This window comes from Macaca mulatta, chromosome 1 (assembly GCF_049350105.2).
Source record: "Macaca mulatta isolate MMU2019108-1 chromosome 1, T2T-MMU8v2.0, whole genome shotgun sequence".
NCBI classification, from domain to species: Eukaryota; Metazoa; Chordata; class Mammalia; order Primates; family Cercopithecidae; genus Macaca; species Macaca mulatta.
The window spans coordinates 123,178,233-123,199,078 of record NC_133406.1 but is presented as its reverse complement, the minus strand read 5'-3'; the positions used below and the strand labels follow the sequence as shown (position 1 = coordinate 123,199,078).

The 20,846-nt window shown below is 41.6% G+C and overlaps 1 protein-coding gene and 1 non-coding gene across 4 annotated transcripts in view; both read left to right on the top strand.

The window, feature by feature from the left end:
• TTF2 (transcription termination factor 2) overlaps nucleotides 1–20,846 on the top strand; it is a 46,387-nt gene extending 25,541 nt beyond the window's left edge. Inside the window, exons 11-24 of one of the 3 annotated variants that reach the window (XM_015149058.3) lie at nucleotides 32–182; nucleotides 2,355–2,460; nucleotides 4,415–4,596; nucleotides 5,622–5,775; nucleotides 6,101–6,192; nucleotides 6,901–6,983; nucleotides 7,383–7,516; nucleotides 8,299–8,469; nucleotides 10,861–10,919; nucleotides 11,721–11,871; nucleotides 13,230–13,312; nucleotides 14,722–14,796; nucleotides 17,277–17,459; nucleotides 20,676–20,846. In XM_015149058.3, coding sequence (XP_015004544.3) covers nucleotides 32–182; nucleotides 2,355–2,460; nucleotides 4,415–4,596; nucleotides 5,622–5,775; nucleotides 6,101–6,192; nucleotides 6,901–6,983; nucleotides 7,383–7,516; nucleotides 8,299–8,469; nucleotides 10,861–10,919; nucleotides 11,721–11,871; nucleotides 13,230–13,312; nucleotides 14,722–14,796; nucleotides 17,277–17,421 — 1,586 coding nt within the window. In that variant the 3' untranslated portion in view covers nucleotides 17,422–17,459; nucleotides 20,676–20,846. Of the gene's footprint in view, nucleotides 1–31; nucleotides 183–2,354; nucleotides 2,461–4,414; nucleotides 4,597–5,621; nucleotides 5,776–6,100; nucleotides 6,193–6,900; nucleotides 6,984–7,382; nucleotides 7,517–8,298; nucleotides 8,470–10,860; nucleotides 10,920–11,720; nucleotides 11,872–13,229; nucleotides 13,313–14,721; nucleotides 14,797–17,276; nucleotides 18,719–20,635 lie in introns of those variants that run through there. The other 2 variants (XM_077950316.1, XM_001112974.5) reach the window with 2 other exon arrangements.
• On the top strand, nucleotides 10,213–10,298 carry MIR942 (microRNA mir-942). The gene is given in 1 exon segment (NR_032713.1): nucleotides 10,213–10,298. It is a non-coding gene; the product is annotated as a microRNA mir-942 (primary transcript).

The window sequence follows — 20,846 nt, the reverse complement described above, 5'->3', positions numbered from 1 at the left end:
ACTAGGCACTGATTTTTTTTCCCTTCTCAAGACTCTTCTGAGTTGACTTCCCATGGAACACTAATCATCTGTCCTGCCTCCCTGATCCATCATTGGAAAAATGAGGTGGAGAAACGGGTGAACAGCAACAAACTAAGAGTCTATCTCTACCATGGGCCAAACCGGGATTCACGTGCCAGAGTGTAAGTGCAGGAATTCGCAGTTGTGGGGCCATTCAGCACCTCTGCTCAAGGGCCTGTGGGCCTTTACTCCCCGCCCGAGATTTCACTTAATCAGGAAGCATATTCGTGAAGGCCAAAGACAGATCCTCAGTCTCGTCACCATACAGCCTTTGCCTTGTATCCTGAGGTCTATTGGTGATCTTTTGCTGTCCTTGTCATTGTCCTCAATGAAAGCTGCCCTGTGAGGAGGCCTGAGATGCCTGAGCTGCCAGTCAGGTGGCAGCAGCATTCCCCTAGTCAAAAGAGATGTTTCGCAAGGCCCTCATGGCTGCTGGACTTCTCATTCCAGGTGTATGTAGTGTGAATGGAACCGGCCCAGTTCTACAGAGCATCTTGATGGAATGCTAATGATTAGTTGCTATAGGTTGATTATATTTTTATGACTTTTTAATATATGAACCATCTAAGATGCTTTAGACTCAATAATTTAGGATGATTAGAGCTAACTGTAAATTCTTGAAGAGGGATGCTCAGAAAGGAGGAAAGAAAATGCTTCCCCACGTGGCAGTCTTAGTCTTAGTCTTTGTCTTTTGGTTTTAAAGGAATTGTTTTCTGTTCTTAATAGCGAAGTGAAGATCTAGGTTGAATACTGGCTGCTGTAGTCAAGGATGAGAACAAAGTTATTTTTGCTTCTAAGTAATTTCTCTCCCCAGCCTCTAATCTGGATATTTTATCTCCTAAAGAACAGGGCAGCAGTCTTTCAGGAGTAAGTTGTTAGACTGGTGCCCCTCTGTCTATGACACACCAGTTCTCATGACTGAGAGTCGCTTCTGCAGGCAAAACGCATCAGGGTGGCAGTGGCAGGCCTGCAGGCCTTCCCTGGCATAGATTACTGTGAGTTGCCTGCCTTTGTTCTAAATTTTTAGTTAGAAATAAATTGAATCTCACTTGATTTTTACTTTGAGCATAACTTGTTTGGTATTTAAAATATACTAGTTGACCGATTAGAATCATTCTCAATTACACTTCTTTATATGATGCTAGGATAACTTATAGACACTGCTGTCTCTCTGAATCAGGCATATCATTTTTATCAAAAGCATTTATTGAGGTTCTCTTAGGGCTGGACATGGTGGCTTATGCCTGTAATCCCAGCACTTTGGGAGGCCGAGGCAGGCGGATCACTTGAGGTCAGGAGTTCCAGACCAGCCTAAGCAACATGGTGAAACCCATCTCTACCAAAAATACAAAAATTAGCAGGGTGTGGCAGTGTGCACTTGTAGTCCCATTTACTTGGGAGGCTGAGATAGGAGAATCGCTTGAGCCTGGAAGGTGGAGGTTGCAGTGAGCCGAGATCATGCCCCTACACTCTAGCCTGGGTGACCAGGGTAGGTTACTCACCTATTATATCATTTCTGATGCTGAGTCTGATAATTATAAGTGATCATTTTTTCCCTTTTAATATAAACTTGGCTTGATCTATGATTAGCAGAATTTTAATTACTTTATTTCCATAAATACTTTATTACTTTACTTTTGAGACAGGATAGAGTGAGACCCTACCTTGTCTCAAAAATAAATAAAGTATTTATTGAAGTTCTCACAATATTAAGCTTCACTGGAAAAAGATTTGTGTTTCTCATTAAGAATCTTTGTATGTAACAAGTATAAGCAAGATACACTGAAAGCTTACAGCATGTATTTTTATATCCTAATGTCAAACTAGATCAGTGAATTTTCACAAATCCATTATAGAGTGGTGGAAAGAAAGCAGCATTGAAATAAGGTGAACAGTGCTCTGAGGGTATCTTTCTCCCCTGGACTTTGGTGTCATCCATCTCAAATCATGATTAAATGTTAATTCCCAACTCTATCCTACTTTCTGTTCTGGCCAGATCATATCAAGCATTATATTATCCCAGCCAGAGATTTTTCTTTCTGACTCACTGGATGGTAAGAGGGAGGCTGTGGTAGCTATAGAGAGCAGGTGGTAAATGATCAGAGGTAAAAGATAGGGAAACGAAGTGGGTAAAATTTACCTCCAAAAGTGTGTGTGTGTGTGTGTGTGTGTGTGTTACGGACACGAGTTAATGAGTTCCATTTGTAGGCATTTTTATTGAAAGATTACTCTGTCCCTCTCATTGTCACTCTATAGTGGGACCATTTATTGATTTCTTTGTTATGTCTATGCAGCCTCTCTACATATGACATCGTGATCACTACCTATAGCCTCGTGGCCAAGGAGATTCCCACAAACAAGCAAGAGGCAGAGATCCCAGGTGCAAACCTCAGTGTGGAGGTGAGGCTGGGGGGCAGCCAGGGAAGTGGAGTTGGAGCCACAGATGGTTTAATGGGAGTGTTTCACAGCCTCTTTGATAGCAAGAGGACCTCCCTGGGGGTCAGGAATGCAGTAAATGATCTGCATGTGGAAAGGAATTGTTCTTTCCTCTATCCTATCGCCCTTATTCCAGACAACCACCTCAGTGATAAAGGTCAGCATATGCCACAGGATTCACCTGCCTTTTAGAACGAAAGATGACTACATTGTATTTGTGGGGGTAATCACCTGAATAAATGAAAGCCTCACTTGTTGCTATTTTTATTTTAGAGTATTTGATATTTTTAATATTGATTGTGCAGACTAGCATTTTACTACTAGTATTTTGATTTTAAGCCATCATTCCCTGCCTCCCTTTACTTCCCAGAAAAAAAGGGTTGCAAATAATAGGGCTATAATGGGCCAGAGGCTAAGTGACAATTGTGAAGACCTGAGGGTCTTCTAGGGGGTCCAGGGCAGCCTCAGTTATGTGATGTAGAGGCTTTATCGTGGAATTATACTCTGAAAATACAATGTCATCCCAAGAACTCATCTTTCCGTATGTTATCCTTTTAGCCCAACAGGATATTCACAGGTTTCTTTATTTGGAGAGATCTCTAGAGAGAACATCTCTCCGGCTTATAATCAACTGTGACTTACAGATGATGAAATTTTCAGATTCCTCACTGATTTTCCATTGCTTTTGGGATAAACCCTAAATTTCTTTTCATGATGTATTAGGCTTTAGTTATTTATTTATTTGAGGCAGAGTCTTACTCTGTTGCCCAGGCTGGAGTGCAATGGTGCAATCGTGGCTCACTGCAACCTCCGCCTCCCGGGTTCAAGCGATTCTCCTGCCTCAGCTTCCCAAGTAGCTGGGATTACAGGTGCCCGCCACCACACTCGGCTAATTTTTTGCATTTTTAGTAGAGATGGGGTTTCGCCATGTTGGCCAGGCTGGTGTCGAATTCCTGACCTCAAGTGATCCACCCGCCTCGGCCTCCCAAAGTGCTGGGATTATAGGCATGAGCCACCGCGCCCGGCCGTATTAGGCTCTTTATGATCTTGCCCTGTTTGTGGCTCATCTCTCTGACACCCTGCCCCTCCCCGGGGCACCTCGTGTTCAGTCATACCAAGGGATCTGTAGTTCCCGCCATGCTTTGTCACAGCGTTGTGTCTGTTCTCCCTCCGAATGAAATGCTTTGCCTCCACTGCTTCTCCCAGGTTAATTTTTTTAAACCTGCTTCAAGAATCTTTTCTGGACCACTCCCTTCCCACCTTCCCCCAATTTGAATGCCTCTGCCAGCACCTTGTGCTTATATAAGTTGTAGCGCTTTATTTCTTCAGCAGACGTTGAGTATCTGCTATGGGTCAGGTGCTGTCTGGTCAAGAGCAGCCAGATTCCCACTTCAGGTATTGAATTAGACAGTAGGACTTACTGTATCTACATCATATTGTAATTATCTTTACACTTGTTTTTCTCCCCTGCTAGATTTTGAGCTCTTGAGGGTAGGAACTGTTTTTTATATCTGGCTTAGCATCTCACATCTAAAAGTAGACTTTTGGAAAATTTTTAGTAAATTTAGTAAATATTTTATTGAGTGAGTGAATTTGCAGGTTCAATTCCTAGTGTAGTCCTGGTCTACAGCCATTGCTTAAGTGTGGATTTAAAGAATAAAAGAAAACTCAAATTTGAAAACATTTTACTCTTAGCCATCTTATGTTCAAAGACTGAGACTCTCAAATGACTTATTTATTTGAACCAGTTGAGAGGTTTTACTCTTAGGTTTCTTAATTCTTATTTCAGTGTACCTGAGCTACGCAAATTTAAAGGTAAAGGTGGGTCCTCCATACTTGGCTGCTAGTTCCCCTTGTTTCCTTGAGGACATGTACATTTTCCCATACTGTGGCTAGATTTCACTTGTGATTCTTCCAGCGCACCTCAACACCTTTGCTTCAAATAGCCTGGGCTCGAATCATATTGGATGAAGCTCACAATGTTAAGAATCCCCGAGTGCAGACATCCATAGCTGTGTGTAAGCTACAAGCCTGTGCCCGTTGGGCTGTCACTGGAACCCCCATTCAAAACAACTTATTGGATATGTATTCACTGCTGAAGTGAGTAACTTCTTGTGATTGTGTAAATATGACTCCTGTCTGTATCCCTTCATCATTATTTCATGTCTCATAATAAAGCCTTAGTATGTGCCAGATTATCTTGTTTAGCAGATGGCAAGCCTGTCAACCTTTAAAGGACAAAAGAATAAATATTTATGAGAAAATAGCTGTTGATTGGTTGATATAGGACTTTGATTACATTCAGCCCTTATAAATATGCAAACATATAGGACAGCTTGAATTAAATTATTCTTGAGTCCAGTGAATGTTTTCGGCTACTTCTGCTTTAAAACATATGGTCTAGGGCCAGCACTACAATTTATTTGAAGCAAACAGAAAAGAATGCTGATTTTAAAATATTTCCTTTTGGCTGAGTGTAGTGGGTCATACCTGTAATCTCCACACTTTGGAGGGCTGATGTGGGAGGACTGCTTGAAGCCAGGAGTTCAAGATTAGCCAGGGCAGTAAAATGAGACCCCATCTCTACAAGAAAATTAAAAAATTAGCCAGGTACAGGGGTGTGCACCTGTGGTCCCAGCTGCTCGAGAGGCTGAGGCAGGAGGATCGCTTGAGCCCAGGAGTTCAAGGTTGCAGTGAGCTAGGATTATGCCACTGCACTCCAGCCTGGGTGGCAGAGTGAGACCTCAGTCTCTCAAGAAAAAAATTAAAAATAAATAAAATACTTATTTTTATTCGAGTCAGCCATAATAGGATGTGAAATTTCTTTCTTAGCCCCTGTAGCTTGAGGAACAAATCCTAGCTGTTGGTTATATGTCTTGTTGTGACAACGTAGGTGTTGTTACTAGGAAAACTCACATTTTTATAATGTGGTTTTGTTATTGACTTACATCCTTTTGATCTGTCCAGCAGAGGTTTGCTATGAAATTCACTTTTTAAAGTGATTGGATGACAGATGTAACAGAAAATCTGATTTGTGTTTCATCTTACATCTTACTTTGAACTTTTATTCCATTCTCCCTGACTTCTCCTTCCCTATTCTGTGCCCTTCTTCCTCAACAAAAAAGATTTCTCCGTTGCTCTCCATTTGATGAGTTCAATCTGTGGAGGAGTCAGGTTGACAATGGCTCAAAGAAAGGAGGAGAACGGTTAAGTATTTTAACCAAGAGCCTTTTGCTGAGGAGAACAAAAGACCAGCTGGACTCTACTGGCAGACCTTTGGTAATCAAGTTTATACCTGTCCCTGGGGGAGGCCGGGAAGGAGCATGACTGTGTCCTTGTCTTGGGTTGAACAGCCATCTGCTTTGCTTCAGGAGCCTCTGACTCTCCCATCCTCCTGTGAGGAGACCCCAGGGTTGCAGTTCCTTGCCTAGTGTCACAGCAATCCAGTTGTACTGTATGTTGGAGCAGTCCTGTGTTTAAGAAAGGGTGGAAGCTGCATTCCAGGGGTTGACTAGCTCTGCAGTGTCAGTATGTGGGGGAATTTCTTCTGTAATAGGTAATTCATATAGCTTCATGCCAGCTTTTTTTTTGTTTGTTCTTCCAGGTGATACTGCCCCAGCGTAAATTTCAGTTGCACCATTTAAAGCTTTCTGAAGATGAAGAGACTGTTTACAATGTGTTTTTTGCAAGATCAAGGTGTGTGTATTAAAGAAGCACCTTCTCACACACACTGTTTTATTCCTGTCTTTTCTTGGGAGTGAGTTGAAGGTCAAATTTCCACAAACTTTATTTGTGGCATTATTGATTAGTTGGATGTCTGTATTCCTTTTTTTTTTTTACTCCATTTTTCTGCTTCTCCCCTCCCCAGCTTACCTCTGTCTCATACACACATGGAAGGCAACATTTTGAATCTACTCTTCATTGACTTCTTTGCATAGCATAGGGTGTGGTCACCATATACTCAATCTGCCTGGTCCTCATGGGGCTGTACTGAATGATGATCTCTCTTCGACATTTGACCTGTCAGCCAGCATCTCACTGGAACTTTAAAGAGACTACTTTAATCCTTTGTGTCATCTGTTCTTTGCACTGTCTCTTGAACTCTTATCCTTCCCTGAATTCCAGATTTACTGTCTCCTATTTGGTACCTCTCATTTACGTTTCTAATGTAAATATTTTTTTTCTTCTTTTACACCTTATATTTATTAGCTTATTTTTTTTTAAAGATTGGTTTTTTAAAATAACTCTTTTGCATTACCTTTGGCCATTACTTCTTATGAGCTTGGCATCATTTAACAAGTCCACTTATATAATTTGTCAAGATCCCACTGCAGGCACAGTTAAGCAGGTCTTAGTGACCATTATACCTGCATTTTTTTTTTTTTTCTTTTTAATCTGAGGCAGGTCAGCTCTGCAGTCCTATCTAAAAAGGCATGAAAGTAGAGGCAACCAATCTGGAAGAAGCCCTAATAATCCATTCAATAGAGGTAAGCTGTAGAACTCTCATAAATACATATGACTGATGTTAATGGGGATTTGGATTCAGTGAAACACAGAAATGTGAGGTTATGAATCCCTGGTATCAGAGATTTGACCTTAACTAAGACCCTCAAACCAGAGTAAAATCTACTGATCTGTGAACATGAGATCTGGTGTTTGTTTAACTTCTTTTTAATTGTTCCCTAAATCTGCTTTATTAAAAGGCAGGTAGTTCTATAAGGAAAACCGATATTTCATTTGGCCTAATTGGCATGGAAGTGAGTGATAACTATATTATTGAGTCTGAGATCAAACACGGTTAAAGTAGCCCCGTGTAGTTCCCAGCTCTCCCTGTATTTCTCTTTTAAATCCCGTACCATCCTGTGGCTTGTCTTCCCTCTTGGAAGTGGCACTGGAGTTTGGGTCCGAGGAGCCTAGACACCCTGAGGCAGCAGACTCACCGAGATCCAGCACCGTCCACATACTGTCCCAGTTGCTGAGACTGCGCCAGTGTTGCTGTCATCTTTCTTTACTGAAGTCGGTAAGAAAAGCCCTCAGCCTGCTGTCATGTAGTGCTCCAGAGGGGCCACCGAGAAGTCAGTTTCACTCTCCTCCAACTGGAATCCAGTCTGCTTGATCAAAGGAAATGCTGTGTTGGTTTTTCTGTTTTTGTTTTTTTGGTGGGTTGGAGAAAAGGGGGCTTATTTATTTTGCTTTATGTCATATTAATCTTGATAATTCCTATGGCATCAAGAATAGTGTATTTCTATTGTTTATTTTGTTTTAGATTAACTGTTTAAGAAAGGAAAATGACATTTTGTTTAAAAAGAAGCCTTTTGTGAATGCTCTGGTACTTCAGAATGTTACAAAGCTAATTTAGTTCTCGGGGTTTTCTGCTTTCAGGCAGTATTGGAGTTTTGGGTTCCAGTTATAAAAACTCAGATAGTTATACAAACTGAAAAGTTGCCTCTACATTGGATAGAGGCACATCCAAAATTAAGAGGAGTATTTTATTCATTTGAGGAGCTGTAATAATGTATTCTGATTATCAATATCTCAACTAACTATATTCTAGCTTGGAAAAATAGAATGATTATGTCATCTGCCTGGCAAGTCTTTAAAAAGTTCCATCATTGGGTTTATCTTTAATCTGGTGAAAAAACTTGCAAGATCACACTTTAATCAAGGTGTCTTGAGGAGTTACTGCTGACAAATTACAAGACATTTTGTCTGTGAAGTGTTAAACTATCAGAACATCATCAACAAGTAACAAGGTTTGCTGCCTTGACTTCCAACCGCTCCTGTCCTTTTTTATTTGTTCAGGCCCTGGATCCAGTGGAACTGAAGGGTGAAGGTCTCGTCCTTTCCCTGGAAGAACAGCTCAGTGCTTTGACCTTGTCAGAACTCCGTGACTCAGAGCCGTCTTCCACTGTTTCCCTTAACGGCACCTTCTTCAAGACGGAACTTTTTGAAGATACGCGAGAGAGCACCAAGGTACTTTTTGTCTCCTCTATAGTAGTAGAGAGACTTCGATTCCTCACACATTTTCCTGTGTGACAGCACCTCATTTGTCCAAGTGGGAACAGCCATTTGCCAGCAGAGCTAGAGCCATCAGATTCTAGCTGATCGGATTCTCCCTCCAGTCTTAAAGCTTCATTTATTTCACAGATAACACTAAAGCCTTACTACATAGGGGGCTTTCAGAGAGTAATTTGGGACAGCCCCAGCATTGCACTGAAGCAGGTTTTCTGTCGTGGGTCACCGGGGAGCTTGCCAGGTTTGTGCTAGGGACGGGGCCTATGCAAGTGAGCATTTGTTTAGAGAAAGCTTAAAAGGAAAACAAAGGCTTCACTCTAGAGACTGTGTCGTACATGTGAGTGCCAATTGCTCTGACTTTGAAAGACTTCCATATGTGAGTAGTGTTTCCTACAGAGCCTTCTATCTTCATTAGTCATTCTGCTCTGTTTTCATCAGAGCTTTTTAAGGCAGAAACATTCTGCTGGAGGAAGGCTGACATATGCCGTAACCTGAGTCCTGCCTATCTGCTGGCTTGAAATGTGCTTCATCATCCTGCCTGTCTTGAAAGTGGGGCTTGTTTCTCTCTCAGCATCTCAAGCTGCCATTCTTGAGCTCAACCTCTCTTCAAAGGCTTTTTTTGAAAAAGTGTATTAATACCTAGAAAGGAGGTCACTTCCAGGGGAATGGCATTATTTTTTAGAAGAAATGCTGCCTTTTAATTAATATTTTAAAACATTTACTTAGGTCTTTACCACTCATAGCTGAGAGAAACATAAGAAGAGCATCCCATGTGGCCAGAACACACATGCTAGTGCCTTCAGAGTGAGCTACTGGGCTAAAACTTATAATATTGCTCATCATTTGTGTTCCTTGTTTAGTTAAATGCAGGCAATGTTTATTCACAAGTTTTCTTAACATAGGCCCATTAATAGTTGAAACCACGTAAGGTTGTTTCAAGTAGGGAAGGAGGCTTCTTACTGGAATTTGACCCTGGCTCATGAGCCACAAATCCAGCCCCCCTGCTGCAGTTTTCTCAAAACACCATGGCCAGCTTTTTCATGTGGGAGTCACAGCGCCCTTCCGCAGTCTCAAGTTGCCAAGACACCAGGCACATCAGTGTCTCTGTTCTATTGTTAACTAAATAACAGATGTACCTGCTTTTCTGTCTGCTGATTTGAATTGTACAGTTCTGTGACTCACTTCCTGCCTAGGCAGCAGAATGTTAAGATTGGAAAGCAGCCCCATGGGGTGACCACTGGAACGACATCCTCGAATGTGGGAGCTCAGGGCACCTCAGAATTTATCTGGCCTAAGTCCTTCTTTTCACTGATAAGGAATCTGAGTCTCAAAGAGGTTCAGCCATACGAGGACAGAGGAAGAACTTCTGTATATTTATCTCCTGATTGATTTACAGTCCAGTTTTCTTCCTTCTCCAGCATTCTGGGGGTGAACTCTGGGGCCCTGAGAGGCTTTTGGAAGGTTTTTCACATGAGCAGCTGGGAAGAATTAATCCAGCTGCACTCCAAAGTCATGCCCCGTGCGTTCTTACTGCCAGCTCCCCTGTGGACTCAAATGCACCCTAAGGGTTCTTGGGGAATATCCAGGGAGCCTGTTCAGAAGCTTTAACAATCGTTCCTCCGTCTGGAGAGGTCCTTTTCAACAACATTTGGTACAGGCCGTAAAGTGGGTAAAACTCTTTCACTTTCTTCTTCAGCAAGCATTAAGAGAGTACCTTCTCTGTTTTGGCCATGTGTGTACTCACAGCCCCTCACACATGGCCGAAACAGAGAAGGTACTTTCCTAATATTTGCCTCCCTGGAGTGTCTCAAGTCCTGGAAGCAAGAGATAATAAGCAACTAATATATAGTATGACAAGGACTGTGATAATAGAAACAAAAGGTGCTACGACAGTACATGGGCAGTAGGCATCTAACCCATACTTTGGGGGTTGGGAGGACCTCCACTGACACAAAAGGGTGTTCTAGGCAGAGGGAACAGAATGGATGGGATAGCCAAAGTGTGATTTTTGGGAAGAGTTTTGGTGTGATTGCTGTGTCGTTTGAGGAGGGCATAGTGAGAAACGAACCCAGAGAAGCAGAGGCTGGAGCAGCAAGGATCCGACAAGCTGCCTTGAGGAGCTTGGCCTTTATCCTCAGTGGGAAGCTATGGAAGGGCTTTAGCCAGAGGGGTGAAGTGACAGACTCACATTTTAGGAAGAGGTTTCTGGCTACAGAGAGGAGGGTGGAATAGAGACAGGTGAGGCCAGAGCACAGACGCCATCTAGGAGCCTGCTTCGCACGGCAGGTGAGAGGAGATGGAGAAAAGTGAATTGCTTAAACATACAGTGTTGATGTAACCTTTTCCCAGATTTCATCTCTGTTGGCAGAATTGGAGGCAATTCAAAGAAATTCAGCGTCCCAAAAGAGGTAACTGCGTTTTCTCATTATCCAAGTATTGGTCATAATTATGTGAGAAAATTTGATATTGCCGAGAGTTATAAATCAAGGACTGTGAGTCATGCTCAGCAGAAAGCACTGAGGTTACAGCACACATTCCCTGTGATTTCTAATTAAAATATTTGTGGTGCAAATTAAAACGGACATCCCTACAGGATCAGGGTAAGCTAAGCATCTGAAGAAGAGTTTAAAAGTAGAAAAGCATATAAAGAAAAGCAAGGGAGTGAGCGGGCGCCAGCAGTGCTGATAACGTTCTTAAGCTGGGTACTTGGATACAAGGAGTTTCATTTTGTCATTTGCTATACCTGACATATGTGCCATACACCTGCGTTTGCATATGTGAAATAATTCAATATAAAAATGTAGAACTCTAATTAAGACAGCGTGGGGGCAGGGAGGAGCCTTAGCAGCCTGTTGCTCTGGCTGGCACAGGAAGGGTTGTCAGTGTCCATTTTGTGCAGGACCACAGATTTCTGGGTGAGCACTAGGCCCCCAAATAAAAGCAGGCTGGAGTCATCACTTTAGTCTAGCTACCACTTTTTTCTGACTTCATTTGGCACCCATTAAATTGTAGCAATGATCTAGAAATAACTGGAAGCATTATAATCTTCAGACATGACCTAAATGTATGCCTTCTCTCTTAGGCAGCAGAAGCCCTTTCTTTGTCAACATTTGATAGCCAGTCTTAAGAATGATGGGGGCATTAAAGCCCTGCAGATGAGTCTGTGTAATCTATGTTAGGGTATTTTTTTATTTTATCCTTCTTTCCAGTGTCATTGTCTCTCAGTGGACCAACATGCTGAAAGTTGTAGCATTGCACCTGAAGAAGCATGGACTGACTTATGCCACCATCGATGGCTCTGTCAACCCCAAGCAGAGAATGGACTTGGTAGAGGCATTTAACCACTCCAGAGGCCCTCAGGTACAAGCTGGTCACATCAGAGCTGCATAATTAACTGTTCTGAGTTATATAAGAGAATTCTTTTTGTTTGTTTCATTTTTGTTTTTGGTTTTTTGAGATGGAGTTTCGCTCTTGTTGCCCAGGCTGGACTACAGTAGTGCTATCTCAGCTCACCGCAACCTCCACCTCCCGGGTTCAAGTGATTCTCCTGCCTCAGCCTCTCAAGTAGCTGGGATTACAGGCTCCTGCCACCACGCCTGGCTAATTTTTGTGTTTTTAGTAGAGATGAGGTTTCACCATGTTGACCAGGCTGGTCTTGAACTCCTGACCTGAGGTGATCCACCTGGCTTGGCCTCCCAAAGTGCTGGGATTACAGGCATAAGCCACTGTGCCCAGCCATACAGAGAGAATTCTAATATGGCAACTTAAAAATATTTACAGTCTTGATTCCTCCAAGTGTTTAGAATTTATTAGACATGTATTGGGGTACTTTTAAAGAGCACAAATATTCTAAAAAGAATAAAATAGGCCAGGCGTGGTGGCTCAAGCCTGTAATCCCAGCACTTTGGGAGGCCGAGACGGGTGGATCACGAGGTCAGGAGATCAAGACCATCCTGGTAACACGGTGAAACCCCGTCTCTACCAAAAAATACAAAAAACTAGCCAGGTGAGGTGGTGGGCACCTGTGGTCCCAGCTACTCAGGAGGCTGAGGCAGGAGAATGGCGTGAACCTGGGAGGCGGAGCTTGCAGTGAGCTGCGATCTAGCCACTGCACTCCAGCCTGGGCGACAGAGCGAGACTCCATCTCAAAAAAAAAAAAAAAAAAAAGAGAATAAAATAGGAGGACTAAAAGGAGATTAAGAGCAGAGCTGGTTAGGATGAGGGGAATTTTTGTAGAGGAGGCAAGTTTTGAAGGATAGGTGGGGTTATGGGATGAGGAAATACGGAAGGAAATGAAAGAACACAGGCATCTAATTATAGATAATAAGGATTTGGAAAGCATTAGTAGAATGATAGGCAGGAGAATTATTGTAGCAATGGAGGGGTAGGGACTGATGAAATAAACATAATCTGGTTAATTGAAAGTTTATTGAGCTGATCATCCCCAGGGTTCTAAATTACAGTATTTATATATTTTGGCAGGCACTCAGTTAATTTTTTGAGGTCGACTCACACACACACAAAATGTGATGTGAGACATTTTCTCAAAAGTGAGACATGGGAGATAGCATTATAATGTTTAAAAAAATTTATAACAGCAGAAGGAAATCTGATAGGAACACAGTGCTTATCTGTATTGATCGTGGACTTAAACCTGAGACCAAGATGTGTTACGAGACCAAGTCTGTTTAAAGTTACTGTTGTGTTTCCTTTTGAAGGTAATGCTGATTTCTCTCTTGGCCGGAGGTGTTGGTCTAAACCTGACTGGAGGAAACCATCTCTTTCTTTTGGACATGCACTGGTAATGATTCCGGATTTGTCCTGAGTTGTCACAGCACAGCAAGGAGGCCAGTGGGCTACAGGGGCAGCAGGAACTGACTTCCTATGTTGATTGCTGTGTTTGTATTGTGGAGATGCTTGCTTTGTATCTGTCTATAGATACAGATCTAAGCAGGGTAGAGGGCTAGTTGACTCCCCTGAATTCCTGAGCTAGCAAGCCTTCAAATGACTACTCAAAATAGTTCATTCATGTTATTGTTAATCTAACATCTGTTTCCATGGAAACTAGGAGCATAGCTTTTCCTCATGGCTAATAGTTAACATTGCTCATTTTTACCTCTTCTCCAGAATACTGTATTTCAGACATACTTGTTGGGGTCCAAGGAAATTTCAACCTTCGAAAAGAGGAAGAAGCATTACTCCAAAAAGCAAAGGAATAGGGATTTTCTAATTATGTTAGAAATATACTTAATACCTCACCCTTGGATTCATGTATGTAGTGTTAATACCAGGAGTACAACCACATCTTTCGTGGCCACAAAATGAATGAGTGTGTTGCTAACAGGAAATCTCATAATTAGTACCAGTTTCTGGTTTTCTGGTTATGCCAATCAAGGATTGCTGCACCAGGCACTGTTGCTAGGGATTTTCATTGGTCTAGTTCTCTAGACAGCCCAGATTGGTACAAATAGGTCAACCTGTTATCATCTTCCGGGAGAATGGGTTTAGTTCTTACTTGGGACTCCTCTATACACGTGAGTGAGGAACGCATACTAGGAATCATGCTTTTTTTTTTTTTTTTCCTCTGAGATAGAGAAATGTTATCCAAGATTTTAAAGAGGTAAGCTGAGAAACTAATTTGGAGTTACAATGGGAATCAATAAAGAAGGAAACAAATTAAGTCTCCTTCATTGAATCACAGAATATCAAAGTTGAAAAAGGTAGCTATTCAAGATCATTAGCTGGCCCTTCAGTTTCCAAGTAGCAATCTGAAGCCTGAAGGGCTGAGCAATCTGAAGCCCAAGGACATCTAGCTACCTAGAGACCAGACCTGGGTTTTGGTTTCATCTCTGTTACTTAGAGTTGTCAACTGATGATAGCGATAAGAGCTATTATGAACACTCTGACCCTAGTTTCTCACTAGAAACTAGCCAAGAAGGTATCTGGCACCAGCTTGTCTTAGGCCACTATAACCTAGGACAGGGGTTGACAGATTTTTTTTCTTTGAGGCTTTTCAGGCCACATAGGTTTCTGTCACATGATGTGTGTGTTTTGTTTTGCTTTGCTTTCTTTTCTTAAATCCGTTTAAAAATGTAACAATAATTTTTAGCTACAAAAACAAGCTATGGACTGGATGTGGCCCCTGGTCCATAGTTTGCCACTTCTGATCTAGTATGTCGGTTCCTTTGAGCTTTACCTGTCTTCTAACAGGAATCCGTCACTTGAGGATCAAGCTTGTGACCGAATTTACCGAGTAGGGCAGCAGAAAGATGTTGTCATACACAGGTAAGTAATGGTCCCCAGGACCCTTCTCAACTTGTACTTTGTGAAAGTCTTTCTTTGTTAGGTAGTGTCTTAATAGAATTTAAAGTATTTGGTGATGACTTTATTAATGATGCTCCTGAGGCATACCCTCAGGCAAACCACAGTCAGGGAAAAAACGAGCAATTTGGGGCAAGCTTGAAGTTGGTCACTGCAAAAGAAGAGCAAGTTTGTGTATATGGTGAGGGCAGTCCATGAAACGACGCTCCTCTCTTTTATTTTTCTTTTTAACTTTTATTTTGACATAATTTCAGACACAGAAAAGGTACAAGAATAGTACCAAAAAGTTCCCATATATTATGTGTGCATGTGGGTAGAAACACTTTTCTGGACCACTTGAGAACAAGTCGTAGACCTGATGCTCCTTTGTCCCTAAGTACTTAAGTGTACATTTCTTAAAATTAAGGGAATTCTCTTACATAACCCCAATAAAATGATCAAAAGCAGGTTATTAAAGTTAACAAAACACTATTATCTGATCTACAGATCTTTTCAATCTCACTTGTCCCAGTAATGTCCTTCACAGCAAAAAAGAATCCCAGATTCCGGTAGCATGCAGTTGTCATAAGTTTGTCTCCTTTGATCTGGAACAGTACCCCAGTCTTTGTGTTTTATGACATTGACATTTTGATGAGCATGAGCCAGTTATTTTGCAAAATGTCCTCTATTTTGGACCCCCTTGTCTTTAAAAACAACAAAACCTGCCTTAATGCTGCCAGTCCCCTCTCACAATGGCCCTGTTTTTCTCCTTCCTTTTCATGACCAGGTTTCCTGAAGATTTAGGAATCACTGCCTATTTTTACTTGATAACTTCCCATTCATTCCTCAACCTTTGCAAATTGGTTTTTACTCCTGTTGCTGCACTGAAATTGCTCTTGTTAAGGGGCACCAATGACTTCCAGACTTTGCCAAATATAGTGATTATGACAGTCTTCCTATGCTCTCTTCTCTGCTTATTCTGTGCATTCTTTCCTTTACAAATTCCATGCACTCCAGTAAGTCCAAAATTCATATCTTTAGTTCCAAGGTCTCCTAAACTTTAGATCTGACTATCGCAGTCCCTGCTAAATATCTGAATCCGAGTGTCCACATACTCATCTGCTATCCTTTCTTTTATTCATTGTTCATTTGAGCATTCAGCCCATAAAACATACCTTTTGAGCACCCACTATGTAGCAAGTATAATAACATGTTTCAGGTATTCAAATGTTACAAATCAAAATTGATTTTCTCTTCCTATTACCTCAAATCTGCTATTCTTCTGTAGTCACTGTCTTTGTGAATAGTATCACTCTTTATCTAATTATATCTAGCCAGAAACTAGACTCCCACCTTTCTTGCTTTTTCATGTACCAAGTCCTTTAGTTGTATTTTCTAAATGTTTCTGATAACCATTTCTTCCTTCGCATGCCCACTGCCAGGTCCCCCCTTCCCACTCCACTGAATTCTGTCCTCTGCATCACCACCAAAGGGCTCTTCCTAACTAATCAGTCTGATTGTGTCATCCACTTCTCATACTCTTCGGTAGCTCTCACCTCCTATAGGATCAAATCAAAATGTCTTAGCATGACATACACCGCCACCCGTGATCTGGCCCTGCCAGCCTCTTGAGCCTTTGCCATTTTGGACAACACGGTGAATGTGAACTTCCTCCAATACACCATGCTCTGAAACTCAGCCATGGTTTTGCACATCTTCCCATTCCCTGGGGTGCTCTCCTCACTGCTCTCTCTGGCACACCCTTGCCCATCATACAAGTCTCATATTAAGAGTTAACTCTTTAATGGAGCCTTCCCTGACTACTCTGGACACATTTCCTTTTCTTCCTTTTGCACACAGCACATACTTCCATTATAGCACTTACCAGGTCATATTATTATTGTTGTTTATTTTCATGTTTGTCTCGCTTGTGTCCTACTCCAGAGAAAGACCGTATTCATCTCTCCATCCCCACACCTAGCATAGTGTAGTGAGTGCTTAATCAATACTTTTGAATGAGTGAATGAATGACAACAGTGCCATTTACTTGGTTTGAAAACCCTGTTTTTAGTGTGAATTCACTAAAAAATAGATACTCTACTTAAACTAGCAGAAATTTGATAACCTTTGAGGCCTTATGGACTTACCAAGGTAGAACTTTTCAGGTGAAAGTGGATCTCTATACTTTTTTGGATTGTGGTATCTTTTGCTTATTCTGAATTTTTTCAATTACCTTAGCTTCACAAAGTATTAGAATGTCAATGTGAGTCACATCCTTTCAAAGGGACATATATCTAGTCAAGGTTGTTTGAATCCCTCAAACAGGGTTCTTAACTGGACCTAAGAAGACTTAAAGGAAGAAATCTCATTAAAAACTGAAGCATAATAAAAGTTTGAATGTATTATTAGATGTGCTGCTTTGGTTTTTGATAGTTTGCTTATTTTTTTTTGTTTTTGTTTTTTAGATTTGTTTGTGAGGGAACAGTAGAAGAAAAGATCTTACAGCTCCAAGAAAAAAAGAAAGATTTGGCCAAACAAGTTCTATCAGGGTCTGGAGAATCTGTCACCAAGCTCACCTTGGCTGACCTCAGAGTCCTTTTTGGCATCTAACCTCCCATGGATAAGGGCTCAGAATAGCACCACTGCTGGTTTGTATTAGGATCTGGGAATAACAACCTAATCATGAGCCTTGAACTCTGTTCTTTGCATTTCAATTTCACCATCAAGCCTTTCACCTTCCTCAAAATGAGGCATAATCTTATCCCCAGAATTGAGGAGGGGTTATGTTAGCCAATTAGTTAACCAATTATGTTAATACGTCAATTTATTTAATGAGTGGTATGGAAACCATTTGATTTTTTTAGATAAAAGAAAATATTTTAGAGTTGGATGATTTTGGAAAACAACTCTTGCAGAATTGTACATAAGCTTCAGTAAAGTTAAAAAAGCGGGCCAGGTGTGGTGGCTCATGCCTATATTCCCAACACTTTGGGAGGCCGAGGCAGGAGGATGGCTTGAAGCCAGTAGTTCAAGACCAGCCTGGGCAACAGAGTAAGACCCCATCTCTATGAAGAATAAATAAATGAGCTAGGCGTGGTAGAGCACACCTGTAGTCCCAGCTACTTGGGAGGCTGAGGCAGGAGGTTTTCTTGAGCCCGGGAGGTTGAGGCTGCAGTGAGCTGTGATTGTACCACTGTATCCCAGCCTGGGTAATATAGTGAGACCCTGTCTCAAAAAAAAAGAAAAAAAGCTCAAAAAGTTCTGTGTTGCCTATCTCTTCTTAGCTGATGATGGGAGAACCACTATTACTACCTTCTGTAACACAGACGCCATCCTATCTCTTCATCTCTTCTTGCCAGTGATGTTGCTCCTGTAACCATCTTTTTGTGGGTGGAGCAGAGAGTCGATCCCTGCAGCCACCCTGCAACCAGCCATCTCTGCAGTTCTCTCAGTGCAGGCAGTTCTTCCTCTCAGACTGAAGGTCAAGGAGATGCTTTGTCCATGAACAGATGTTGAGTATCTGTATCATTGTATTGTTTAGTGTCAGTGTATCATTTAGTGTTGTATATCACTCAGTCATTTAATATTGGTTATCACCATATCGTTTAGTATCATTTGGTTCATTGTATCATTTAGTATTTCTGTTATATCATTTCTATTATATGTAGCATTTGTATAATATTTGTGTCATTTTTAATAGTATTTGTATTTTTACAAATTTACAGTATTTGTAGCATTTAGTATCTTTGTTTCATTTAGTATTTGGTATAATCTAATAAATACTAATCCAGTCCGATACTAATCCAATCCAATACTAGTAATACTATTGGTACAATCCAATACTAATAATACTAACAGTAGTATTGACACAATCTAATAAATAATGTGTTTGACAGTGTAGCAGAAATAATGCTATGTGTTCATCAAACCCATTTCCTTTTCCTCCCGGGCACCCAGAGAGACTGTATTTCCATCTTGGCTGCAGTTTGATGGGGTCCGCATCAATAGACTGTGGAGAGAAGTGATGTAAGTCACTTCTAGGCTGCCCTCTACCACTTTTCAAAAGATCATTCATGCTGTTTCTTCCCTCCTCAGCCTATGGGATGCAAAGGAACTGATGGAAGATTACAAGGCCCTAGGGAAGGTGAAGCCACTAGGCTCAGCAGTTCTTAGCCTAGTTTTTGGCCATCAGCCCTTCTATTAGACTAGTAAAGCCTCAGTCCCGGGATGGCTTCCCCATGTGCATTTCCCCCCTCGCACCAGCTCACCTACACTGGACTATGACATGATCAAGGAATCTTTTTTTTTAAGCTACTGAGATTTTTGTGTTGTTTATATAGCAGTTTGTACCCTAATACAAACACTTGAGATTTTATACTTCAGGAAACTATTCAGATTTCCTTCTTCTCATTAGCAATTATTCCAAAAACACTTACTCTGCTAATTTCTGCTAGAAAGAATCACAGTTCTTCTTACATAGAAATATTTCTCTCCCTTGAGTTGGGAAACAAGAGCCTGTGTTAACCCAGTCACAGTGTGGACTGAGGCATTCGGAGCCTGTTCAAGCAGAGGTTTTATATAAGGACAAGATCTAAAGGCTTACAAAGGTAAAGACAATGGCCTGGTTGGAAGAATTCTAGTCTAGAACTGAGACTTGACTCTAGTTCTAGGTTCATCTTAGCTGGGTGTATAACGTTGAAAAAAATTGGCCGAATGCAGTGGCTCATGCCTGTCATCCCAGCACTTTGGGAGGCCGAGGCAGGTGGATCATGAGGTCAAGAGATCAAGACCATCCTGGCTAACATGGTGAAACCCTGTCTCTACTAAAAATACAAAAATTAGCTGGGTGTGGTGGCACGTGCCTGTAGTTCCAGCTACTGGGGAGGATGAGGCAGGAGAATCGCTTGAACCCGGGAGGCGGAGGTTGCAGTGAGCTGAGATCGCGCCACTGCATTCCAGCCTGGCGAAAGAGTGAGACTCCATCTCAAAATCAATCAGTCAATCAATCAATCCTCACTTTCTCTACATTGTGACTTCCTCATTTGTAAGGCGGGCAGTTTTCAGAACTTAGCAGCAGCAAGGTTTCTGATAAGAAGCAAAGGAAGTAATATTGCCTTTTTGAAGTTTTGCTATAAGATAGACACACCAAGGTAAAGATTGAGTCACTTGAGAAGCAGTGGCTCCCAGGCCAGCAAGAATGTACAAACCTGGCTCTGCCATTTGCTGACTGAAATTAGGCAAGTTGCAGATTCCTTGGACATCTCAATCCTTTCATCTGTAAAATGTGTGGATTATCATGTATCTCATGCTCCGCTGGGAATATCATAGCAAATATATATACTATAACATGTTTGACCAGATAGATCAGTAATGTCAACTAGAAGGTGTTGGACGAACATTGTCAGTCTCCAGTCAAGCCCTGTTTAGGGGAGAGGAATTCTTTCAGGTTCAAGTATTCTGGCTTTTAGTTTGGAGAGGGATGCAGGGATTGTAACCTATAATCTTCAGATATTGAGGCCACTGACAAGTAGTCTACTGCAAGGTAGATGCCTCCTGGTATTTTAAAACAGATTCTCTAATTTCCCTTGTTATTGTACGCAAGCAAAGCAACCTAGTTATGTCTTGGGTAGGTGTTCTCATAGCTGTAAGATGCTATTGATTTGATGTGGATGCAGAAAGAAATGGAACCACTGCCTTAGTGGGATGGAATATACCAAACATGCATTCTTAAATCCTAGTGCTGGGATGGAAATGTCTCATGTATTAATGGAAGTGGCATTCTGGTATCCTCCCTCAGGCTCATATTCATTTTAGTGTAAATCAGTTTCTTTAGGTATGACAGGGTGGGTCATTGTACCTTCTAGCGATGGACAGCATCCCACAACGTAGTGGTCTAACTGAAGTGCTGCACTGAGTCCTGCCTGTCAACCAGCCTTCCTTCATGCGACTACTGCTGCTGGATTTGCTTTTTACATCTGCCTGTTGCACCTGATTTGGTCATGGATGATATGAGGTAATAAATGCTTTGAAAACCA